Source organism: Aulonocara sp. 'chitande type north' Nkhata Bay, linkage group LG17 (assembly GCF_057382095.1).
Source record: "Aulonocara sp. 'chitande type north' Nkhata Bay isolate Kocher_YH1m ecotype deep benthic linkage group LG17, A_spYH_male_GT1.1, whole genome shotgun sequence".
In the NCBI taxonomy this organism is placed as follows: Eukaryota; Metazoa; Chordata; class Actinopteri; order Cichliformes; family Cichlidae; genus Aulonocara; species Aulonocara sp. 'chitande type north' Nkhata Bay.
In genome coordinates this window covers 28,577,483-28,601,388 of record NC_141360.1, presented here as the reverse complement: position 1 = coordinate 28,601,388, position 23,906 = coordinate 28,577,483, and the positions used below count along the sequence as shown (strand labels likewise).

General features: G+C 39.6%; 1 protein-coding gene across 4 annotated transcripts in view; it reads right to left on the bottom strand.

The window, feature by feature from the left end:
• Window positions 1-23,906, bottom strand: part of anks1b (ankyrin repeat and sterile alpha motif domain containing 1B) — a 275,289-nt gene that overhangs the window by 16,075 nt on the left and 235,308 nt on the right. For all 4 annotated transcript variants that reach the window (XM_086269113.1, XM_086269110.1, XM_086269111.1 and 1 more), the window contains 3 exons: window positions 6,336-6,443; window positions 4,692-4,895; window positions 2,453-2,578 (listed from right to left, as the gene is read on the bottom strand). In XM_086269113.1, coding sequence (XP_086125239.1) covers window positions 2,453-2,578; window positions 4,692-4,895; window positions 6,336-6,443 — 438 coding nt within the window. The remainder of the gene's footprint in view (window positions 1-2,452; window positions 2,579-4,691; window positions 4,896-6,335; window positions 6,444-23,906) is intronic.

The window sequence follows — 23,906 nt, the reverse complement described above, 5'->3', positions numbered from 1 at the left end:
GGAGGGGACCGGCAGCGACTTTTGGGCCTGGCAGATCCCCATGTACTAATGGGAAGTGAAGAAGTGAAGGGATTGAAAATGAGAACAAACTGCTTGTAGAACTGAGGATGTCATATATAGATAAGAACTGGAAGTGTTCAGAGGCATAGTCCCACTCCTCTAATTCATATAATTAATCTCCAATTAATCCACTTAATACTGACCTTTGAATGATTCAAGCACAAAATACGCACCCAATGCAAGGAATGAGTCAGTGCTGTCTACACATAACAGACAACTTAGCATTTAAAATGGATTATTTCCTGTCTTTATCTTTCGTTGATAGAAGCCTGTCACAAACAAATTATTTGTTCTTCTTTTTTTAACTGAATCTGTGTAAATGTCAAGGATTTTTCAAACACTGTTTGAAAGAAAAGAAAAAGTATTTTGCACCAACAAGGTGATTTTCAAAGAGCTACAAGCAGAAAACTTGTATCTCAACACAGTGCCATCGTGCTCTTAAGAATTTGAGAAAACTAATCAAGTAGAGGACAAAAGAAGAAGTGTCACGCCTAAAAACTCAGATGAATAGTACCTGAAAGTCAAGTTCTTAAGAAATGAGAAACGAGGAGTAAGGGCTGAGGTATCCCAAATGACACAAGAACTGAACTGAAAATCACTGGCAACAGGTCTTATGGAGGGATGTGTCACGATCGAGCCAAACCAGTGAGTGTTTACAGCCAAACATTCCAAGAGAAGCTTTGAATGTCCTTCAACAAGCCTGGAGAACTTTTCCTGGAGACTATTATAGACATACAAGAAAGCTGTGAAGCATAAAGGTGGTCACACCAAATATTGACTTTGAAGGTTGTTAGAATTGTACAGACTTTATTTGCCTTATATACTGAGTTCCCATTTGTGTTTCCAAATGTTTCAGTAAATCACTGCTTCCCATTTTCCTACTAAATACAAAGCAACATGAGCAGGTTTAGCTCACCAGCTTGACCCATATGAAAGAGCGACATCACAAAATATTCGTGTCTGAGCCCTGAGTATTACTCAAAGATATTTTGTATTTTCCTATCTTCAACGTTTTTTTTTTTCATTAATAAGAAAGAGTAGGCAGTCTGTGCTGAGATAATATTGGCTGTTAATGATGTTGCATGTTTGGTAATAATGTCAAAATGTCTGCAGGGTTTTGCGGGAAGTGGATCTCTAATAACTTCAGATAATAATTTCAAAATCTAGTTGTAAAGCTGACATAATAAAGTTGCAATGTTATGCGAGGAGCCGCTGAAAGTAGAGAGAATTTTGTTTGTTTGCAGTCTGAGCTGAAAATGAGAACACCGTTGATGCATCGCATCTATTGTTCTGCCCTGGTTGCTTTCTTCTTCTTCTTTTTTTAGCAATTCCTCTTTTTTTATTAAAACAAATACAATGCGGTCCCCTTCAGTGTCTTATCCATCTAATTTATTCTTATTCACTCTCCAGCTTCCGTCACCTTGCCAGTATTCACACTGAGCGCTCTTGCCTGGCGCTCTGTTGAGGCTCTCCCTCATTTATCTCACTCTCTGAGCTTTCTGGAGCCTGTTGTCCTGGGACAGATAGCATTAGAGATCTTGTCATAAATGGCTCCATGAAAGCACCGCCACCACTTTTCCCCGGTGGCCCACCCGTCGTCGATTCCTCCCATTTTCCCAAACACATTGCTTGTGTAGTTATACAACTGTTGGAAGCCTAATGGTCCAAGCTTCTGCTATCAATCTTCTAAGGTGTAAAAAATAAGAAGGGTGGGTTTCTAACAGAGGGATGACACACTCTTGGGAAACTTCTTGCACCTCTTTTTCACAGCCTCTATCTCATTTTTTTCCCTGCTTTTTTTTCCAAATTAGACATCAATTTAATTTCCCAGCTTCTTTTTTTCCCCTCTGTTACATAATAACCAAGCTCATAACTACTCTGTCTTCATCTCACTGCCATCAAACCATCCAGTCTAAGAGATCCATTTATATTGCCTGTCAGTGTTTCTGAAAGCAAATGGCAAATTGGTTTCTGGTTACCAAGTAAGTAATCGCTTCAGCCTGGAAGCTCAGTATGTAACCCGTGAGAGGTGCGAGGCTGTATCTGTGGTAACGTGGATATGTAACATCCTTTATGTAACTGGCAAAGGTCTAAATTTACCAAAGTACTGAGAATAACCGAGTGCAGTATTGACTGAGAGGTGAAGCTGAGGGTCACTGATCTTTAATAATGTTATATGCAGTAGGAATTGACAGCATTCAAATAGAACCGAAACATTTAGTCAGTTAAGCCACGAATCAATCAGCAAAGATTATGACTAGTTTTTCAAATGGTAGGAAAATATATAGTTATTTATAGTGCTTGGATTCAGGGATTTTACTGCTACATTATAAACCAAATGATCAATAAAAAGGGAAAATTTAAGAATGCTCAACAACAGTGTATGACTCACATAGGCTTCGTAGTCGCAGGACTGAAAGATGAGCTTCTCGGGGTGATGCTGCCAGTACTGCACCGGAGTGGATGAGGTGGCCTCGTTTGGCGGACGCAACGTGATTGGCTCACACCACTCGCCTGCCTGAAAACACAAGCAATTGCATGTCGGGATTACACAGGAGTAAAAGATGAGGGCATGACATTGCGGTCTGTGCTGCATATCCCGTGTTGACCTGATAAAAGTGTGTAAGTTTGTAATACAACAGCTTTCATGACTGCATGTGGACACGCCATCAAGGGGACATGCTTTGGACAGCATCCAAAAGGAAATTAAACTTGGATGAATTATGCTCGGCTCCTGCATGTTCGCATGCTTCAGCTGAGCCGCTCGCTGCTTTTTCACCCAGTAAAGTATCCAGCTTTTAAAAAAAAAAAAAAAACAGAAAGAAAATGCCCAAATCTTGCCTTCATCCTTCTCGAATGTCTCAGGATAACAAGCCTGTTTTGGTTTTTTTTTGCTTGTTTTTTGTTTTTTAGTCCTCCTTTTATAAATGAAACCAGATGATTTTTGCCTGAGGAGGTATTCACACATCCTCTGCCAAACACTGCATTTTTATGTGTCTGTTCACATCTGACTGTTTTTGTTTGGCGGAACGCTGATGGACCGCAGAGGTGAGATCTTCTATTCCAATGCAAAAACTGTTGAATAAACAGCTCAGGGACGAACCTTTGGAGAGCGTCCGCGAGAGTCAATTCTATGCTATACGCCACCGGTTTAACCAGATTAAACAGTTTTTCCCTTCTGAGAGAGACGATTCAAAATATTTAGTCGGTAAAAAGTTTGTAGTTTTACCACTTTAATGGCCAAATGTGTCTAGAAAGAAGTGAGCTGCAGTAATTGTTCTCTGGGGAGGAAACAAGGAGAGTGAAAACAGACGGTGAGGGAAGAGCTGGCGTGAGAAACGTTTGCGGCAACCAATCATGGAAACATTGTGACAGCCAGAGAACAAGGGTAATGACACAGAATATGGATGTTTCCTCCTTCCTCTAACAGTTGTCCTTCTATTCTTGCAGAGATGATTCAACAGAGATTTGCTTTTGGAAAAGGGGGGGGGGGGGGGGGGGGGATACACTGTGACGCAAACACACAAAAAAGAGATTTATCAGGGCAAGCATACGTGTGCTAGTCTGCACTGATGGGCTCTCTGATTCACACGGAGACACCAAAAGACCCCAATCATACTGAACCAAAACACAGCTGCTGCTGCCTCCGATGTAAGCCGGGATGTGTCTGAATCACTGTGCTGCTACTGATTGAAAGCCATAATGTTCTAATTTAGCATTTCACATGAGATTACAAGTGGCTAAATGGACGAGATGCTTACTTCTTAAGTCTATATATATATATATATACATATATATGCCTTCATGCCTGCCAAATGAGCTTCATGCCTGCCATGAAGCTCATTTGTTTCTAATAAATAATAATAGATTACAGCTTACATGTAGACCTTACATGTATGTATGTATGTATGTATGTATGTATGTATGTATGTATGTATATATGTGTGTATATATATATATATATATATATATATATATATATATATATATATATATGTATATATATATATATATATATATATATATATATATACACATGTGTGTGTTTGGTATTTTTAGTGACGTGTCTATGCAGCAAACACTGCTTAGATGGTCTGCTGTAGATTATTAATGATGACTTATGTTAGAATAACTAAGCAGACAATATTTTTATCTCCCATCTCATATTTTAAAGATTGTCATTTGATTACTAATATTTCATCTGTAATTAAGATATATTCTGCTGTCCTGATTACAAAATGCCTGCCATGAAGCTCATTTGTTTCTAATAAATAATAATAGATTACAGCTTACATGTAGACCTGAAATCAGATTTGCATTTATATTACTTTACATAAAGAAACGCATTTTGGTATGAAAATGAGCTTTTCTACTATTTCTTATTCTGTTTTCTTAACTCTCACTGTTCAACAGTGAGCAACACAATAAACCTTGAAAGGTTTTGATGAGACGTATTCGATTTGATTCAGTGTTATATTTCGGCTTTTAATGCAACTATCAGAATGCTTATGTATTCAAGCAGCCAGGTCTGCATCTATGATTATGACCATTCATAATACACTCCTGGAGTCCATCCCTCTCTCCCAGTTCCCATCTTCATTCATCCCTCCATCCTCTCCTCCCTTCCTCACCATGCTGACTTGAGCCATCTGTCGCTCCAGCTTGGATCGCGGCACGTCCTCAAAGTAGTTGTCATTGCTGCGCTGCCTGCGCCGGGCGTCCGCCTGCATCATGAGGTGCTGCACGTCCAGAGATCCACCTGGGACCCCTGCTGTGTACGCTGCCTGGCCTACCGACGGGCTGAGCTGGGGAGGAGTGTGATTTCCTCCGGGCTCCTGGTGCAAAACAGGTGTGGGCAGATTGAGAGGGGTTAAAGGAAGCAAGTCAGGTTTTGTATATCATATTATAATGTGCTATGTCACCGCTGCAAGTGTAAAAGTAGGGCAATGCAGTGCAATGTGTCACATTACATTTTTCAGCTACAGTGATGCTTTTCTGCTGACTACCCAAAACCACTTTGCAAACTTGAGGACGAACAGCAGTGTCCTGTTACCAGGAGGTCTCAGTAGATCCATCAGTGTCCTTAATCACAACAGTGAACCCTTGCCTGCTCACTGTAAGTCACTTTAAGCGAAAGCACCTGCTAAATCCTTAAAGTGGAAAATGATGTTCATTTAAGAGGTTTTCAAACTTGAGTAGAAACTCAAATCCCCAAAAGAATTAAAACTTCCATTGGCACAAGGGTCAGTTATTTCTCCTGAGAGGCTGTTCACTTTCAGCTGATATCGTACGAGAAGACTCTTGAAGAAGCTTGGTAATATTTTCTTGCCTATGCAAGCTCATGCATTGCATCTCAGTTGCTGTCTAAAGCTTTGCTGTGTTCCTTCACCCATTTTGTCCATCACACAAAACTATCTGCTCCTGTTTGTGCAGGATTACTGAGTAAACACAGCCCTCTGCTCACACACTGGAAGAAAAGGGGCTTGAATACATAATTTTTCCCTGCACTAAGCCATTCAGTATCATCACGCTTTGCTTTAATTACACATCTTTGTAACACCTTTAGGGAATTTTGTGAAATTAGGACTGATATTAAAAGTCTGAAAGTCTCGTTTCAGACTAGACTATTTGCTTGCTCTAGTTTGGAACTTTTTTCTGTTTTATATGTCTTGAAATGTGGACTTTAAAACGTTTAAAATTGTTACGACACATTCAAGCAATACCGCATACTATACACGCTGGATCTAGCTGAAGCTAACAGCGCTTGTGCCTGGTTAAGCATTTCGAACTTTATTAAAAGAGCCAAACAAATTCCTTTCCCCCTGGAAACTAACAAGGATTATTGTTGTAATATTTTTCAACCTATTTCATGACTCAGTGGTTTACAGGAAGACGTGTTTAGGAACAGCGGGCTGTTTCAGCACTGCCTCCAGATTTTCAGGCTTTCTCTGGGCTTGAAAAAACCGAGATATAGGAGTGTGGCTGTGATGGGAGAGGGAAAGCCAATTCATTGTGAGTAGCATCCAGGACAAATCAGCAGGGAGGAAACGGCAGTGGGACGGCCATTTTGCGCCTCTCCGAGAGATTTGGGTAATCATTTGGGTGGTAACTGCAGCAGTGGGGAGGCTGAATTTCCCTCAGAGAAATAGAGAGCCATCTGGGAAGGGAACTACTGTCTTATAGAGTCATGATAATTTGAATCCTAATTGGTTAAGATATTGCTCAATATTGTCATGGGTAAAACCCATACTGTCAGCTTGCAGAGACTCACTCACCCGTAAGGAGATGGCCCGTGGAGGTTTCTGTGGGGTGTCTTCGTGTAGCCGGTCCCCCAATGAGGCCAGAATCCGTTTTCTGTGGCCGATAAGGTTGATCTTCAGTACCTGATGAACACAAAGATATTCGTTTTCATGCATTGTGCACAAAGATCATTCATCGTAGGAGACCTGAAATAGTTATTTGACGCATGTCCAAAACATCTGTGTTGGGGACAGACATCAACAGCTCAGGGATTTCTACTATAGTTCTTCTCCACACCAAGTTTTATAATGTACTAAAACACAATAAGTGCATCCCCCACAAACGACTCTGCTGGCAAAAAACGATGACTCTCACTTTCATTTGCATAATTTAAAACAAATTTTAGCAACAGCAAAAGAGTTAGACTTTTAGTCGGGATGATAACAAGATTATGTGAGTGTTTAAAAAAAAAAATGCAAAAAGGTAACAGATCATCATCATTAGCCTAAAATGGAGAATAATACTAGTTTTCAGAAAAGGGTTTCGGAGACAAAACCATTGGAGAGCACTAGCAGAGCACTCAGGGGTGCGCTAATGAGTGCATAATGATATAAAATGCCCCTGAGAACATGCATGTCATTGTTGTTATTACATTACCAACATGGCTTGGATGGCTCCATTCAAACTGGTGCCTTTACCTGAATAACAGCACAACTGTACCTTATATACAAAGAACATCAGGTATGTATGAGACTTATGCCTAAGAGAAACAGTGAGAGAGACAAGGGTATAAAAAAATACATTTGATCAATTAATTATTGCTCTTTTGTAACGTTGATCACATTGGTCTGATCAATCTGAGAATATGACCATAAGAGTAGCCACATCTGGATCACAGTTTCCATTTTCATCTACCCAGCTTTGTTTACAGAAGCAGGTTTATTTTAAAAGGCTAATAAAAACCCAAATCCTCATTAGATCGTAGCTGATGGTTATTCAAAGCATTTTGACAGCAGCATATCTCTTGCAACCGAAAACTGCTCACTCTCAATCGGTCTGTTGCTCGGATGACAAATGGACAACAAACAAAAAAGCATAAAACAGAAATCTTCAAATTTTGGTTTTTTTTAGAGATTACCGTACATTAATGGTAGATGAAAACAAAAAGCTGTTTTTGAAATTTTAACTTGTATGATTCTTCTTAAAATTATATATAAAAAAACAGAAAGACAACAGCAAAAGGTGAGTCTCGTACATCTTTATTAGCCCTTGATCCTGAAAGGACCTTGAAGCTATAGGCACACCTTTTGTTCTCATGTACATCATTTACAGATCCAACCTGTGCTCTTATGTAAATAACACTGTTTATATAACATCACAAAGAATTAGCTGTTTCTTTGTAATTCTAATGGAAGATAGGCTAGCTATAGCTTTGTATGTGAGTTATATCAGTCCTCTTGTCTGACAGCTAGCAAAAGAGTATTGAACAAAATGTTAACCTATTCTTTTAGAGAGCTTTGAAAAGAGGCTAGCTCATCGTTTCAGTGACTAGATTTGTCTCAAAGATTCGCTTTATGAATTCTAAAGATCTTTTAGTATTCTTTAAGCTAAGCTAACCATTGCCTACCTGCACCTCAACAGCAATTCATTAATCTTCCCTTCTGATCACAAAAGCAAATAACTGCAAGTCCCTAAACGCCTGTTCTAAACTAGTACTACTGCTTAACAAAGTGTTGTTAGTGACAGCTGAGAGTGTACTCTGAGATTTTGCTCTGACAGCAAGTAATTGCAAATTCCACAATGAGATTGTGGCAAGTTTGTAACTGTCTATTGGGTTTTTTCCTTTTTTCCCCCCAGGTTCTCATTACACAGTCACAGAGAACAAAGAAAAGAAAAAAAAACCATGCACTTGGACTCCAATGAAAGCGTTCATTCTTTCTCTGGTCACCAGGCGTCCACTGACTGTGCCAGTTACTGGGTTTTCTAAAGAGGCGGCCTGGAACATGGCAGCCTTCTGCAGGGATGTTCTCTTTGCACCTTCTGGTACCAAACTTCAGTACACAACAAACTTCTGCAGGTTTTATAGAGCTGCCTCTGGAGAACTTCGAGTAAACGTATTTATGAACATGAGAGAATTTGAATGTGTCCTCAGGGCAAAGGGTGGTAATTAGCCTCATGGCACGGTCTTGCTGTCAGTCTAATGGCCTGCCTCTGTTTGAGTCAGCACAACATAAAATCTCCCTCACCAATTACTGCTGCACATCTGCGGAAGAAGCATAAAAATACAAAGAAACAACCAAACAGGCGCTTAGGATGCATACGGTACGATTCTACCTACGTGAGCGCAAACCTAAACAATCAAAGAGAGCATAAATAAAAAAAATCATATTCCTTGCATAGTAAATGGAGCAGATATGCAAACAACTTTTGTATAATTTATCAAGCAAGTTCAGAAGTGGTAAGTAGGTCTTATAACTTTTATTTCATTTCATAAAATAAAGAATACACCGTGGCCAGCAATGTGTTCATCTCCACTGGTCTTCACTGCATGCAAACATGTTTTAATTGTTCATTTTAGACCGATCAAAGGGCAATCAAGAGCACACAAGCTGATATTATGTAGTAATAATAATAATGGATTGCATTTATATAGCGCTTTTCAAGGCACCCAAAGCGCTTTACAATTCCACTATTCATTCACTCTCACGTTCACACACTGGTGGAGGCAAGCTGGGGCAGACTGACAGAAGCGAGGCTGCCATATCGCACCATCTGCCCCTCTGGCCAACACCAGTAGGCAGTAGGGTAAAGTGTCTTGCCCAACGACCAGGATAGAGAGCCGGGTGATCGAACCGGCGACCTTCCGGATACAGATACGCTTCCCAGTCCCCTGAGCCACTTAGTGAATTTAGTGCAGTAAAAATCAAGTGATGTTTGTCCTTCCTTTAAAGTGTCAGTAATATTAGAAGCAAAAATAATGTGGGACTCAAATGATAATAATGAACGCAAGTGCAAATATGATGTATTCTCAGCCTTTTAACTTTTGGCTTTTTTTCTTTTTTGACATTAGAGATGATGATAGAGAAATTCTGGCCAGATACTAATGTTAAAAATAAAGGGGGGAAAAAAATCTAAATTTAAAGTCTGTTTTGCTTGTTTTCATTTATTTGTGCAAACAAAGAAATCATCAGTATTAAAGCCCTGCTGATGTTGAATTTTTAAGAGCATTGTTGGTGGCTTAAAAAGTATTATTCATTCATTTGTTGTTTCGACATATTGGCAGAGATTCTTTGTTCTCTCCCTCAGATATATGAAAATATGAAAAAAAATGTTCCTTCCAAAAAGGTGCTTTTCTAACAGGGAAGCTGCAGAGCGCCCTCTGGAGGACAAGCTATGCAACATCAGCACTTATAACACAGCTGAAGGGTGTTTCTTTCTTATATTCTTTGCGTTTATCGTCCTATTTATCAGCTAATTATTATAAAATAACTGACTGGATTTTTAGTCTTGCAGCTCTTCACACTGTTTCTGAATACTTAACCCAGAACTGAACACAGAAATATCAGCCCTTTATGCTGGTAAATGCCAACTTATTTGCTGATGTCAGCCCATACAGTTTTGATGCCCTTATTTTGGACTCTTGACTAACTGACCAACTGTTGCATTGCACATTCAATAGTATGGCGCCATTATTCTGCATTGGTATTCATTTTTGCTTCTTATAACTGACTTGCGTAACAGTAAATAGTCATTACATAAAAATGATGACTGCAGTGTAAAATGTGACATGTATGTGAGTTTTCCTGCTATACGGAAAAAGTTATGAAATATTCAGCCTCCTGCCGATCTCCTGAGGGGCAACAGCGTGGCACAGTCCTCACATTGCTCTTTTGTCAAACACGCACACTCGAGAAAGAGCACAGTAATTGCCTTGCATGGTGCAAATCTGTGTTATACTTTACCTTATGCAACAGCATCTACTTCAAATACAGTAGAAGCCTCAACCTCGGCCTGAAGTTCAGCTGTCACCATAGCAACACAGAGCTGCAGCAGCAGTTGCCCACTCACGCTCATCCATGAAATAAATAAATAAAAGACACACACACGTGGATGAGGATGTGTACTCACACACACACACACACACACACACACACACACACACACACACACACACACACACACACACACACACACACACACACACACACACACACACAAAGAGCCCAAACAGCTGTTTCAGAGCTGCTGGGGAAGATGATTATATTGTTATCCCTCAATGGATGTGAATTTAAACGAAACCCAGCCATTATTGTTAAAACACACACTCACTCCCTTCCTGATGGTTGACTGCAACACCAGCCCATTTGCATTGAAATTATATTCAGAGCAGGTGTATATATACTGTCAGGAAAAGTGCTGAGCTACCGCAGCATATACCCTCTTCTTCCACTTCTGTCTTGTGCTATCGCGCCAGATTAAGCATTCATTTAAGCACAATTCTATTCAAATCAACTCAAACACGGAGCTCAGATGATATAATCTTGATAAGCCAATGCTTGCACATTCTGTTCCAACAGCACATTGAAGGTGGGAAAAAATGGGAAAAAAAAATGCTCAACAGATATAGACAACATTTCTGTCACCGCAGGTGCAGCAAACATTTGATTGATGCTGACAGTAGAATAAATCTGGCATTATTCTCTATTTTATCACTGTCAGCAGATATCCTGAAAAGACCCAACCTAACACTGTCTTAGTCCACCTCTCAATCATTTTCTCACTCCATCATCTGGTGTAATTTTAAGAATACTGGTTCTTATTGATAAATAGTAGAGACAAAAAAAATTGATTCATCCAAGACTTTATTGACAGTTTACCAGTTGTCATTTCTTGATTGAGCTGTGGTACATGCGAACTAGAAATAGACTTATTTACTGGACTTGTGACTGGCTGGGTCAGACTCATATGTTAAGAGATTGTGAGCTGGTGTGTTTAATGCACGTGCAACAAAAGCATAGCCAGGTAGTCGTGCACTCACTAGCAGCGATAGACTAAGCTGTTACGATTAAAGTGAAAAAATACAAAAAGTTCACTGAAGTAAAACTGTGATAGAACGCGCAAAAATGCAACAACAAAACCAATGAGACACTTAAACACGGACAAGTTAAAGAAGCTAACAAAGGAAAAGCGGCTAAAGCGGAAAGTGCCATCCAGAGCTAGCAACAAGCCAGCAGCCTCGGTATCAGCAAAAGGTCAAAGCAGTGAGGAAGATTAGGAAGACAAATGAAAAAGAGAGAAAGGCTCGATGGGGTGTTTTCTGATAAAATTATAAAAATGATGGAAAATGATGTCCGTGCCTGACATTTGTTTTCTTCTATGAATCTGGCGCACCTACACTTGTTTTATAAGCAGCGTTGGGCAAGTTACTTTGAAAAAGTAATTAATTATAGTTACTAGTTACTTCTCCAAAAAAAGTAACTGAGTTAGTAACCGAGTTACAATATTCTAAAAGTAATTCATTACTTGAAAAGTAACTATTGCATTACTTTAAAAAAAACGTTTAACCCTCTGGGGTCCAGGGTATAATTGGCCATTTTTAACTACTTTTGATTTTCCTTCTACATTTCACCTTTAAAAACTATTTACTTTGCCTTGTTTGGTATCATCCTTTTCAGCACAACCCCACGTGTCTAAATTTACAGTTATGGTTTCATTTTGACATACTGTATTAACACAATTGATCTAAAATCAGACAAAAAACATAAAATCAGACTAGAAAAAGTTATATTTTTTACTGTAACAACCACAAACATGTTTCATAACTTTAAATGCAAATATAAATTGTCAATTTTAAAATCCTATGCTCAAGTTTTGCAAACAACAAAGTTATTTGCATCCATTTACCTTTTACCTTGATTTTTTTAAATAACCATTTCAAACTATTTACAGAACAATCAGCTGTTCTGCATTCAATAAGATGCCACACAAACTATTTGTGCCACTCCAAAAAAATAATTTCTGTCCACTGTAAAGGAGAACATCACAGCCTGATACCTGCAGGTCTATCAACACAATTTAAAAACTGGTATCTATCACTTTGTTGCTTTGTCCTTAAGTGGTCATGTGATTGGCTTACCACGACCACTTTATTCTTCCTCAGTCAAACAGCAGCACTCATGCGATTGCTTTGTCCCCTTAGCTCCAGGTGTTGTGCTAGACAGTGATCGTGATTACCGTCCACGGGAGCGCGCGCAGCTGCTTAAAGCTGTAGCGTCCAGATTACTTACGTAGTCAGCAACTGATATAAGATGCGGTAAGCTGAACACGGCTTCAATTGTCTGTTTGTTGAAAATAGTAACGGACCGCATTTTCTTGTTAGTAACTGTAACGGCGTTGTAACGATAGGAACAGTAATTAGTTAGGTTACTCGTTACTGAAAAAAGTAACGCCGTTACTTGTAACGCTGTTATTCCCATCACTGTTTATAAGGCAAAACATGTCAGGTAAAACTCATTTTCAGTCAAGTATTTATATCACTTTCCAGCTGTAGAACACTTTATTTTCAGCTGTTTAAGAGAGCAAAGATCCTGCAACGTACTGCAGTCTGCGGGAAAATTTAAAGTTTAACAATCTCTTTGAAGAAAAGCGGATTCCACGGGAAGAAAAACTAGTATGTTCAGGCAACAGAGAAAATATTGAAGCACCCCATAAACTTGCTTTGGAGATACTCACAATTCACTTCAGTGTGTTTTTAATCTTAGATATAATTTAAATTTTGCACTCCTGGCAGACCAGAAAAGCTCAAAACTATGAACCAGAAGGGTTTGTAACACAAGTCATAGCACTTTCGCTTGCAGTGAGACGGTGCTTGAAAGTGATGTCAGATATTAACAAAAGGGTCCTGATTTCAGAACTTTGCTGCTATGATTGTGTTTTCTGTGTGTGCGTCTCTGTGTGCCGATCAATGCACTAATCCTGTTAGCAGTCCCGTTAGCCCAGATTGAACGGGCTTGATTAATGGATTAGATGACACACATACGGTTAACAGAGCCACACTTTCTCACAGCCATCGCCGCTCTGTGGCCTCTGTTCCCTGCTACATCTTGCCAGCTCCAGCTTTAGTCCAACAATTACATTTACAAATAACAATGTTAATTGTAAGTCTGACTATTTCTAGAAACCTTTCCATCTTTCTCTCTGTCATCAGAACTGAACGAAGTGTGATGTGGAAAGAGAAGAGTGTGTTTTTATTATTTTCTAGTGCTGGAAGGATGTCGTGTTGTTTGGGAGGATGAGAGAAAAAAGGCAACAAAGGTGTGCGATGCCATTAGAAATACCAGTGTGTTGACCAATGTGAAGAACACTTCTTTTTTTTTTTTACAACAACCATCATTCAGTTTTGCCCCTCCTGTTTGAAATGATGACAGAAGGATACAGGCTGGAGTGACAGCGTGTGAGATGCACACCTGTCTACACACCAGCCGCTGTTAAGAGCTGTATCACCCACAGCTCATGCAGGTGATGACAGGCATGTCATATAAAGTTTTTTAGTGCACTCATTTGTGAAAGATGCAGTGTAACAAGATCTGAAGCACAGTTTACACTTTCAGGTGTGTAACCTGCCCTTAAAATATTTTAAGTAAAAAGAAAAAAAACCCCAGTGACCTCTTTTAAGCACAAACTGTGACAAAATGACATATTTGAAAAGAAACCAGTGACAATAAGTAGAAAGCGTCAGCGATCGTGGACATTCACAGCGACTGCTCTCATTCGGGACACTGGAGACAAAAAGGCTTTTCTGTGGCTCTTACTGGAGGGGAGGTTGGAAGCTGGTTGGCTCAGTGGAGCATGAAACCCAGCGAGAGAACCAACAGTCCAGTCCCTGTCTGTGCTCAAGCTAGCACATAGTTTTAATGACAGAGCGGGAAGAGAGTAAAACTTCTTTTATCAGTCTCTTTGCTCCTTTTTAATCTACATTGACTTGGCTAACAATCCCTTTCACTGCCCTCCAATTCTTCACTCACTGCTCCCTTCACTTTCTGCCCATGGTCCCTTGACCCGAAATTACCTCTCATCATCTGCTCTTGTGTCTCGTTTCCTGCAGGCTTTGTCCTCATTTTCACTCCGCTGTCCCCTCGTTATTCAGACGACAGAGAAAAACACAAAGTCAGAGAGGATAACTACTGTGTCTCGGGCTAATAAAAGAGTTAATTGAACTCCTTCAGTTCAGCCATGGCAACTGCATTTGATTGGTCCATCTTGGTTTGTTATCGCGTATCGCGTGCATCTACCTTCTCCGAGCTCACTCATGTCAATATGACCGATCACCTGACCCCTGCAGACAGAGGTTGTGACCTTTGTGATATCCACAGACTTGTGCATGCCTCATGGGTTGTCTCCTAATAGCACGATCGGGGGTTCGAGAATCCTGCATCGACTCCGTACAGATCAAAGAATCACTGGCCAAAGCTTACTTAAATTGCAGAGGTCAGAATACATTACAGGCTAAGTGAGCAGTAATATCGATCAGTAAAAGGCGCGTGCCTGTCTGAATGGCATCTTAGGGAATGAGTGCAGGACTGCAGCTAACACTGAAAACACAGAGGTCATATCTTTGTTGTTGGTGTATATCACAGATTTTTGCATATTATGTTTATTCTTTAAGTGCTGTTTCCAAATTTTTCTTAATATTTGGCAAACCTGTTAGCGATTTCCATAATGGCGTGGAGTCTGGATGAGAGAAAGGTGTTTAGCTGTCTGTCAGAACATACGCAGCATGTGTATTTAAGGCAACACAAGGCTTTGTGCCTAATCATTTCTTGCCTCGGAGCATTTGCCAACATTTCTAAAGTCCTGGCTGCGAAGTGTGCATAATGGTTTGTGGAAGAAATATAAATTGAAGTTAAGAGTCATATAAACACCTGCCAAAGTGTAGATTATGCTTAAGTAGGTGGCTCCAAGAGCACATTTTGATGATGGCATCATTACAATTTTCAGACACACATACACTTGAAAACAATACCAGCCACCCTGTCGCCTCCTTGTAGCAATCAATACAGGTTGTGATAGAAAAGCATTGATGTAACGTAGATAATGTGCACAGCACTGAGTTTATGCAACAATGCTTTCCTCATTTTCTCTCCAATCATTGACATTTTTTTCTGACCCTGAATACTTAATCACAGCCAGCTGCCTTCCTCTCCCTTGTTCTCTCTTTGCTCTATCTCTCACCTAATGTGTTGTTTCGAGGTGGAGCTTTTCTGCAGGGATGATTAGTGTTGATTTGCCTGGAGCTCCAGGCCATTAAAACACACATGCGTAAAACAATCATGCCCAGGCTTAATATAATCTAAATAAGCAAACAAATAAATGAATAAAAGGAAACATAGCACCACTTTTTTGGGGGGTGGGTGGGTGGGATGAAGCAGGGGAGGGAAACTGGAGACAACTGGTTGCCTAGCAACCAGTTACGAGTGATGTGTTGAAGTTGATGTCCAACCAAGACCAATAGGACATTTCAGTTCTTTTCAGTGCTGACAGAAGTGGCAGCCAATGAGAGGGGGCTGTTTAATAAGCCTGCCTACATGGAGACAGCTATATCTCCATTAATAGCATAAGAACTGTAACTATGACTGCAAGCACAGACTGAGTGAGTGTGTGTGTGTGTGTGTGAGTGTGTGCAAACAGAGCCAAATGCTGCAGGATCAAGGCTGAAACAAGATCTCTCAAATCTTGCTTCTGCAGGCACACTCGTACACGCACATACACCCTCATTCTTTACCACACACGGAGGCTCATGAATTGAATTCCCAATAAGATGGGAGAGGAAATGGTGGATGATATTTTTCTGGGTTAATAAATACTTCAAAGCCCCAAGATGGAAGCAATTTTCACACTGCAGAGAAGCACAAGCAAGGCACCAAGCTGTGCACATGACTGTGTGTATTTGTGAGTGTACAATATTGTCTAGGAGGGGAGGGGTTCAAAGAGTTTATAAACCTCTGTATTTTTTGCACACACACAGAGCATATATCTAGATTACATTACAATGAAACAGCACTTGAAATATTAGATCTGGGTCTCGTGTTTTAGGTATTTGCTAATATGGTTGTAAATATTACAATGGAAATTGGCAGTCCACGACTGCATAGGTATATTTCTTTGAAAGCACAAAGACAATATCTGTCAATTTTTAAGATGTATGATATTTTACTTTTATTTATTGTGAAGTTAGGACCCAAAATGGTAGACTTTGCCCAATCCTTCAATGGTAAAGAATCCTTACAGAAACTCACGTGTCCAGATCTGGATTGACTCCAAAATCTAAGCTGGGCCAAGTTGTCATGCAAATCCAATCATAACTTTTTGAGAAAAAGGTGAACGCACAAACAGAACGCATCACATAGCTTCCTCTTAACTGCTTGTAAGACTTATTTTCCATTCTTCTATCAGGTTTCTGACATCAGTACTTTGCTGAGGTAGTGATTGTTTCTAACAGCTGCTTGTAGTCAGAGTCAGTGAAGCGTGAAACGTACAGTACGTGCACTTTTTGGGGCGGAGGGAGAAATAAGACAAGATAAGGTTAATAGGATGCTTGTAGCAGCCATATGTGCATCTGTGGGCTCTCTGCTGAGTGACAGCTTTGGATGGGACCCTGCTGTGTACTCTGTCCTGGTTCTCTGTGGCCGCTGGGAAAACTTTTAAAACAGTTGCTTTTCTTTGTTGTTGAATCTAAAGTTTTGTAAATTCGATTTTTTTTTTGTCCATTATAAAGTCATCGAGTATGCAAACAAGAACTGATGCATCAGCAACATCCCTTTAAGTTTTACATTAAACTTTATTTTATTCAGTTTTGCTTATATAGCATCAAATCACATCAACAGTTGCTTCAAGGCGCTTTATATTGTACGATACCAAATCTTCTATATGTGCATGTACAGACAGAACAGACAAAAGTGAGATGGTACGATCTTCTGTCTGCTTTGATGTCCCTCTTTTTAATGCATATATAGGGAGTATAAGTGTTAGCCATTTAAACTGCTGATGAATGCCTAAGGTTGGGATATAAACAGCTCATAGAAAAATGGCGATCTTTAATGTGAGCCATTAAAATAAGATAAATAAACTTGGACAGAAGGGTGCGGTATATACCCATTAACGATCTGAATGGTCCACTAATGAAACGGCATAGAGTAATATGTCCTCTTGCAAAGCGTAGGAGCATAACTAAAGAGATATTAAGCATAAAAACATTTGTATCAGCATGTAAAAAGTCTTTGTCTGTGGAATGCCTCTCGCGGCATCATTCATCACGCCGTGGTTTCTCTGAGCTGCATACTGATTAATGCCCGTCACTGACAGGGAATCTATTGCAATGAGTCGCTGTGGTGACGATTCGATGAACAGAAGGCGAGGCTGGGTTTTTGATGGATCGGCCGACGTCTGAGATAAACAGCATCAGGCAGACACTCCAACTCAATCTTTCTGTCCATCCAGGCTCCGGTTATCAAACAGCTGGGCGAAGAAAGAAATACTTTTAACTTTTCTTTCTTTCATGCCACATGCTGGGACCCGTTTCACTCTTTCCCAAAAAGGACCTAACCCATTATCCTGCACAGTCTTGTATTTTCATTTTTCTTTTACTTGTTTGCGTGCGTACTTTTTGGAAAACAAGTTGGTACAGGCTAGAAAATATTAATTGGGCTGTTTGAGTTTTAGCTGCCAGTGGATTCAAGGCAGCTGAAGTTTAATTTAAGCCGGGGTAAAAATAAAAAACTTAAAATAATGGCAATCACGGCTGGAACAATAACACTGGTTTAAAACAGATAAGGGTTTAAACGCTTTGATTAAAATAGCTGAAAACAGTCATCATCTGACAGCAAGCTTAGCCCCCCTGTTGCTAATCAATGTTTACAGTTTATCTCATACATGCTGATTATCGGTTGCGTATCACTCGCTGTGTAGTCAAGTCAGCTGTGCAAACCAACACGAAGCCTTACAGCATCTCTCTAAGCTACTACATTCCTTCTCAGTCTTGTCCCACATTTCACTTCTCCTACCATTTTTCTAGGAGTATGTTAGGTGAATGCAAATAAGGAGAGGACATTAAATTAGGCCAGCAACTGAACTGGAGTGTATTTAAACGTAGTGGCTGATCTGCTAGACGGCGGTTAGTGTGTTTTCTGACATTCTGACTTTTCAGTGACAGCTAGGTCCCCTCTCTGAATGATGCAAGCAAACAAAAGTCACACAAATTTCTCTCGTTGTGCAACTAAATGGCATAAATTCACCATTGTTGGCTGTATTTGCTAAACTTGTGGACAGAGACCCAGTGGCTCTTTAATGAAAGCACAATCAGAGCTTTAAGTACTACAACATGAGGTCAGACTCTTACTCTAGATGCACAAAAACACTCCAACACCTGCGCGCACGCACGCACAGTTACACAGCCTGTAAATTAGCCCAGTCAGCAGTGTTGATTGAGCGCCGTGGACTCATTTCTTGTGTTTAAATCATCTCTGAGCACAGAAAGCACGAAAGCTGCATTAAAAGAACAGCTAGCGAAGAATAAAAGTATTAGTGTTCATCTCTAAATCCCCCCGCATGCTTTATAGCTCTCCTTTTGTCATCACCCTTTCCACATCCCGTCTCAAAGCAAGCTCACCTATTTCTCCACAGGACGTGACTCATTCCAAAGGTTGAGGAGTAATCTTGACTCCTGCTGTGATTTCTTTTCTCGCCCTCTTCTCTTGAGCTGTTTACTGTTGCTTTGTTGCTGACCAGCACAAGTGGTTTTCTTTTTTTCTTCTTCTCCCTTCTGCCTCTCTCCTTTCTTTATCCACGCTTTCCTCCTCGCCTCCTCAGCACCAGCTTTTGTCTCCCTTTCTCTCACTTTCTCTGCAGATTTCCAGCGCCCGAAAACTCCTCCTCCTTCTTCAGCTTGCGGCAGCCAGACTACATCTCCTACATGTCTCTGCCTGAGCTCTCTCTCTCTCTCTCTCTCTACACACTCTCTCTCCCGCTTTCTACCCAGTTTACATTCACCCTCCTCCTCCTCTCTATCCCGTCACTATGGAGACACACTGAGCCTATACCAAGACAAGCTTGTGCTCGCAAGGAGTCTAAGTTTATGTGTTTGTGTGCTGCTTGAGTTGAAAGAGTTCAGCAGTGATGTAAATATTCAAAACAAAAATTACATTGCTAACAATAAAATGTGAGATAACTCCTGATCACAGGAGTATCTTTATCTTTTATATTTATCTATATCGCTTCTAATTATATAATAATTATATTTTCGTAGGGTCTATTATGGACTGGTTTTGTGTTTAGCACAAAGCCTGGAAACGGCTAGAGTTAGCTTTACAGCAGAAATATACATTTTATGGCCTTTTTTGCCTCCTTTCTGCCTTTATAATAATGATGCTTAGGAATGTTTTATTAATATTATAAAATACTTTACAACACCCCCACTTTTTTAAAGCCTTGAACTTATGCTTCACTAGAAGCACAAGCAGATAAAATAAAATTCAAATAAAATTCTCATATTCCATTAGTGTATTGGGCTATTTCCCAGTAGACAGGCTTCGAGCCCCAGGACCCTGAACTGGGCAAGCAGAAGAAAATGGAGGGATTTATGCTAACCAAGCTAGCTAGTGTTAGCTTCCATTGCATTTTCTATAAATAAATAAATAGTCTATGGATTCCCTCTCTTTTCTGTGTTTATGTCAAGTTAAACTTGAAAAATGAGCATAATTGATTTTCCGCAAATGTAATGATATCAACATTATCACCTAAGAAAAACCAGGTGTCTAATAATTGTTCTTTTAGCTATTATTAGTTATAAAATATGTTGTTAAAGAGTCTGGAAAAGACTAGCCTTAAGTCCGAGCTGTAACAAATTCAGAATAGTTGCAGTTTGACACAAAACACCTTAAAGTCTTTAAAATGGATTTAAATATATCCACTTCTTTGTATATAAGATCTAAAGCAATTGTAAACCTATTATACTGACCTGAACTCCTACACAGTGAATGCAAATATTAATGCAAATATGGGAGTAGTAAAAAGAAAAGAAAGAAAAACGAGGAATCTCATTTCTTTTTTTTCTTTTTTTTCTAATTTCTAATTTCTAATTGATGCGAAAAAGTATTTTGTAGTTTGTGATCATCTCAGCCGGGACAGTTTGATACCAGTCCGACCTTTCTGATTGGTCAAACTTAATGCTATTAACTGGAACTTCAGAGCCCTCTCGCAACCAAAAATAAAGCTTTAGTCTCTGGCTGCAGTTCTAAACAAGTTTAGACATGTGACAGGAAGTAGCCTAGAGCACAGAAAATTCCCATTCATCTGATCATTATCAGTTTTGCAATTCTCCTTCGTGCCTCATTTCAGAGAAATCCCATCACTGAGGAGGCTTTCGTAATATTCAAATATCTACTATTTACCAAAGAATGAAACATTTAGAAATGACTCACCTTCTCTTATGTCTCTTGGGTCAGGACAACACTAGTCCATGTGGTTACTTTATATATTGAGCGGGTACATGTGTTTATGTCCGTATTAAAGTGTCACATAAATGAAATCCAAGCTACAAAGCTTGACGTCATTCTAGCTATTTCTGTCTTTACAAGCGTCTACTTAGGTTATGCCCCGTGGATCACATAAATAGAGTGCTTGAATCCCTCACACTGGCATCTCCATTAGAAAACAGCAACAACGGTTGAGTCTTAAATCTGTAATTGGATTTTTTTTTAAAACCTTTAGACATTATTAAGCATTTTAAATTAATTTTAAAGGAATAGATCCCACGTGGTGACAAAATAGTCCCCTAAAGACCCAAGTAAGCAAAAAAATATGCAAACTTCAAGATCTCAATGCACAATTATCAAAACTGAAGTAATTCACAATTGGGATATTAATGTAACATCTAGCAAACATATGCTAACATAAGCTAACTTTTTCAGGTGTAGGGAAAGCATATATAAACAGTGTAAAACATGGACGTAGCTTCTAGCTCAGAAAAAGGAAGCCAATGCGAAAGTGCCTTGTAACGGCATTCTGTCTGTTCTATCTGTTAGTGTTGATACTTGTGTCCTTTCATATTTATATTTGCTTTGTTGTCCTTTGTACGTCTGCTGCTATGGCGACTCAGTTTCCCTCTGGGATTTATAAAGTTTCTTTGGTCGGCCATCAGATGGCAATAGCTGTGACTGCATGTGAATGGAAGTCTACGGAAAAAACAGCTTTCGCTCTTGACCTCTGTAAACACTTTCCTGCTCAGTGTATGAGCTCAGTCACTTGTTTTTGGTCAATAAAAAAAAGAATGTCTATTTACTGCACTACTGTTTAACCATTGGTATGCTTGTAGCTGTCTATTGTGAGCCATTTCATTTACTTATCAAACGCTGTATATGTGCTTTTGTACTGTCTATAGCCTCCTTACACATGGCAGTCAGAGCTACATATAGTAGAAACTTGCTACTCACATTTATGACATATTTATGACATATTTCCAATTAGAAGTGTCATTTCAAGGTTTAAAGGGATGTAATACTAGTAAAGCTAGTCAACTTAATGGTGTCACAAACCACAACACAGACGAGAAATTATTAGTAATGCGTGACTAAATTGAACCTGGGCTCTGTATAGATGAAACAAACACAACAAAATCAAGTAAACTCATCCCCGTTTTTACAAACAGATTTAACAAGTGAAGATGTAGTAGACCGGGATGTGCAGCGCTACAACAGATCTGCCAACCGCAGGTTCATGAGCCACCGAGGGGTCACACATATTCTCTCCTGACAGCTCCTACACGATCTGCAGCACGGTGAGCGCTATGACAGGAGGTTGTTTTTTTAAAAGAAGAAGAAAAACTGCAGGAAAGTGATATCAGCAGTAAGCAGTGACGGTGAAGTACACTGCAGTCCTGAGGCAAATCTGCCCACACAAAAATTAACACCAGCTACTACTCACTCCCTTTTCACACATACTGTATCCCTGCACATTTCAGCACGCCGGACGCAAATACACATATGAAAAACAAATGTTCCTCACCGGGCGCAGGCATGAATTTTCGGTGCGAGAACTTGTGAATAGGCAAGATACCTAGAAGCATGTACTGTACGTGGCGCTCGCTTAATGCTTGCGTGTCTGTGTAGGTTCTAGTTTATGAAGTATACGATCCGGCGGTGTCTAACGAAGGCAGGAACCATCTGGTGTTGGGATGTGAGACAATCTGTCCATTTGGAGAGGTGACAAAGAAGGTGATAAGCACAGAATAACAACACACACACGAACTATTTAGAATAGTGTCAGGAAAAAAAAGCAATCCAGCACACACACACACACACACACACACACACACACACACACACACACACACATTCCATTTATACCAAGTGCACAGTCTCTATGGTAACTAGTAGCCATCTTCTACAAGCTGTAGAAGAAAAGCTGAACTCTCATGACTCTCCTCAATTTATTTTAGACCCTTCATGCAGTTCGCACACACTTAGTCACTTTAAGCTTTTCACAAAACATTCCTAGCATATTGGGTGTACACTTACTGAAATTGCACGTTGTAAAAACTGAGGAGAATGCAGGGACAAGTCCGGCCCTGTGGGTGAATCACACACACACAGATATACACCCACACGCATACACCTACACGATATGAGCACACACTAACAGGCCTTCACATGCAAAGGACGAGTATGAAGAGGCAAAAGCTTTTCCTCCGCTGCTCTATTTTACAAGAGCAGATCATGATTATATACCACGAAATCATGAAAATCAGTCAGAGAGATGTTGCACTTACTTCCTGTATCTATTTAATACATAGGGTTGGTTTAAGTTAGCGGTAGTTAACCTGGATGTTAGGAGATAATAAACAAAATAAGTGCAATTAATATGTGTGTGTTTCCACTTGGTGCTGCTTTATACTCACAATTCAGCTTATTTTCCTAAAGGTGGAAACAATGTAGCTTTTACTGATTTACTGGAAGGTAAAACTGGAAACACATTAGTGCCATCTTCAGAGTATTAAAGTCAAAACAATCCAGCTGCTTATCATGCACATCATCTTAGTGGCCATGGGTGTGAGGGGAAGTTGAGTCCTGGAAGTTAAACATTTATGTCCATTCGACTCAATAAACTGCAGTTCCTATATTTACCTTTAGGAGGTCTATAGAGAAAAAACGAAACTACGTTCTTCTCACACACTTAGCCTCATGTCAGGCTATAAAACACGAGAAACCTCTTGTGATTAGACTTAATGAGGTCATAAAAAGCCATATATATTGATGCTATAGTAATTAATCAGCAATTAATATGTAAGATGTTACTCTTTACCCGAGTAGAAGATTTTGTATATACTTCTTGAATTACTCTCATTATGTTATCTGTGTAATTTATTTTTTAAAGAGGAAATACTTGAGATTTATAACTACGTTGGAATATGAACTTTCCTCTCTGAACCTGTGAGAGGCTGTGAGTACACATACTTTTGCCTAAAATGCTCAAAACACATCACACTGATTATGATTAGAAGCTTCTATTTTAAGCTATTGTGGGTCTACTACTACTACTATTCGATTATTTTTGCT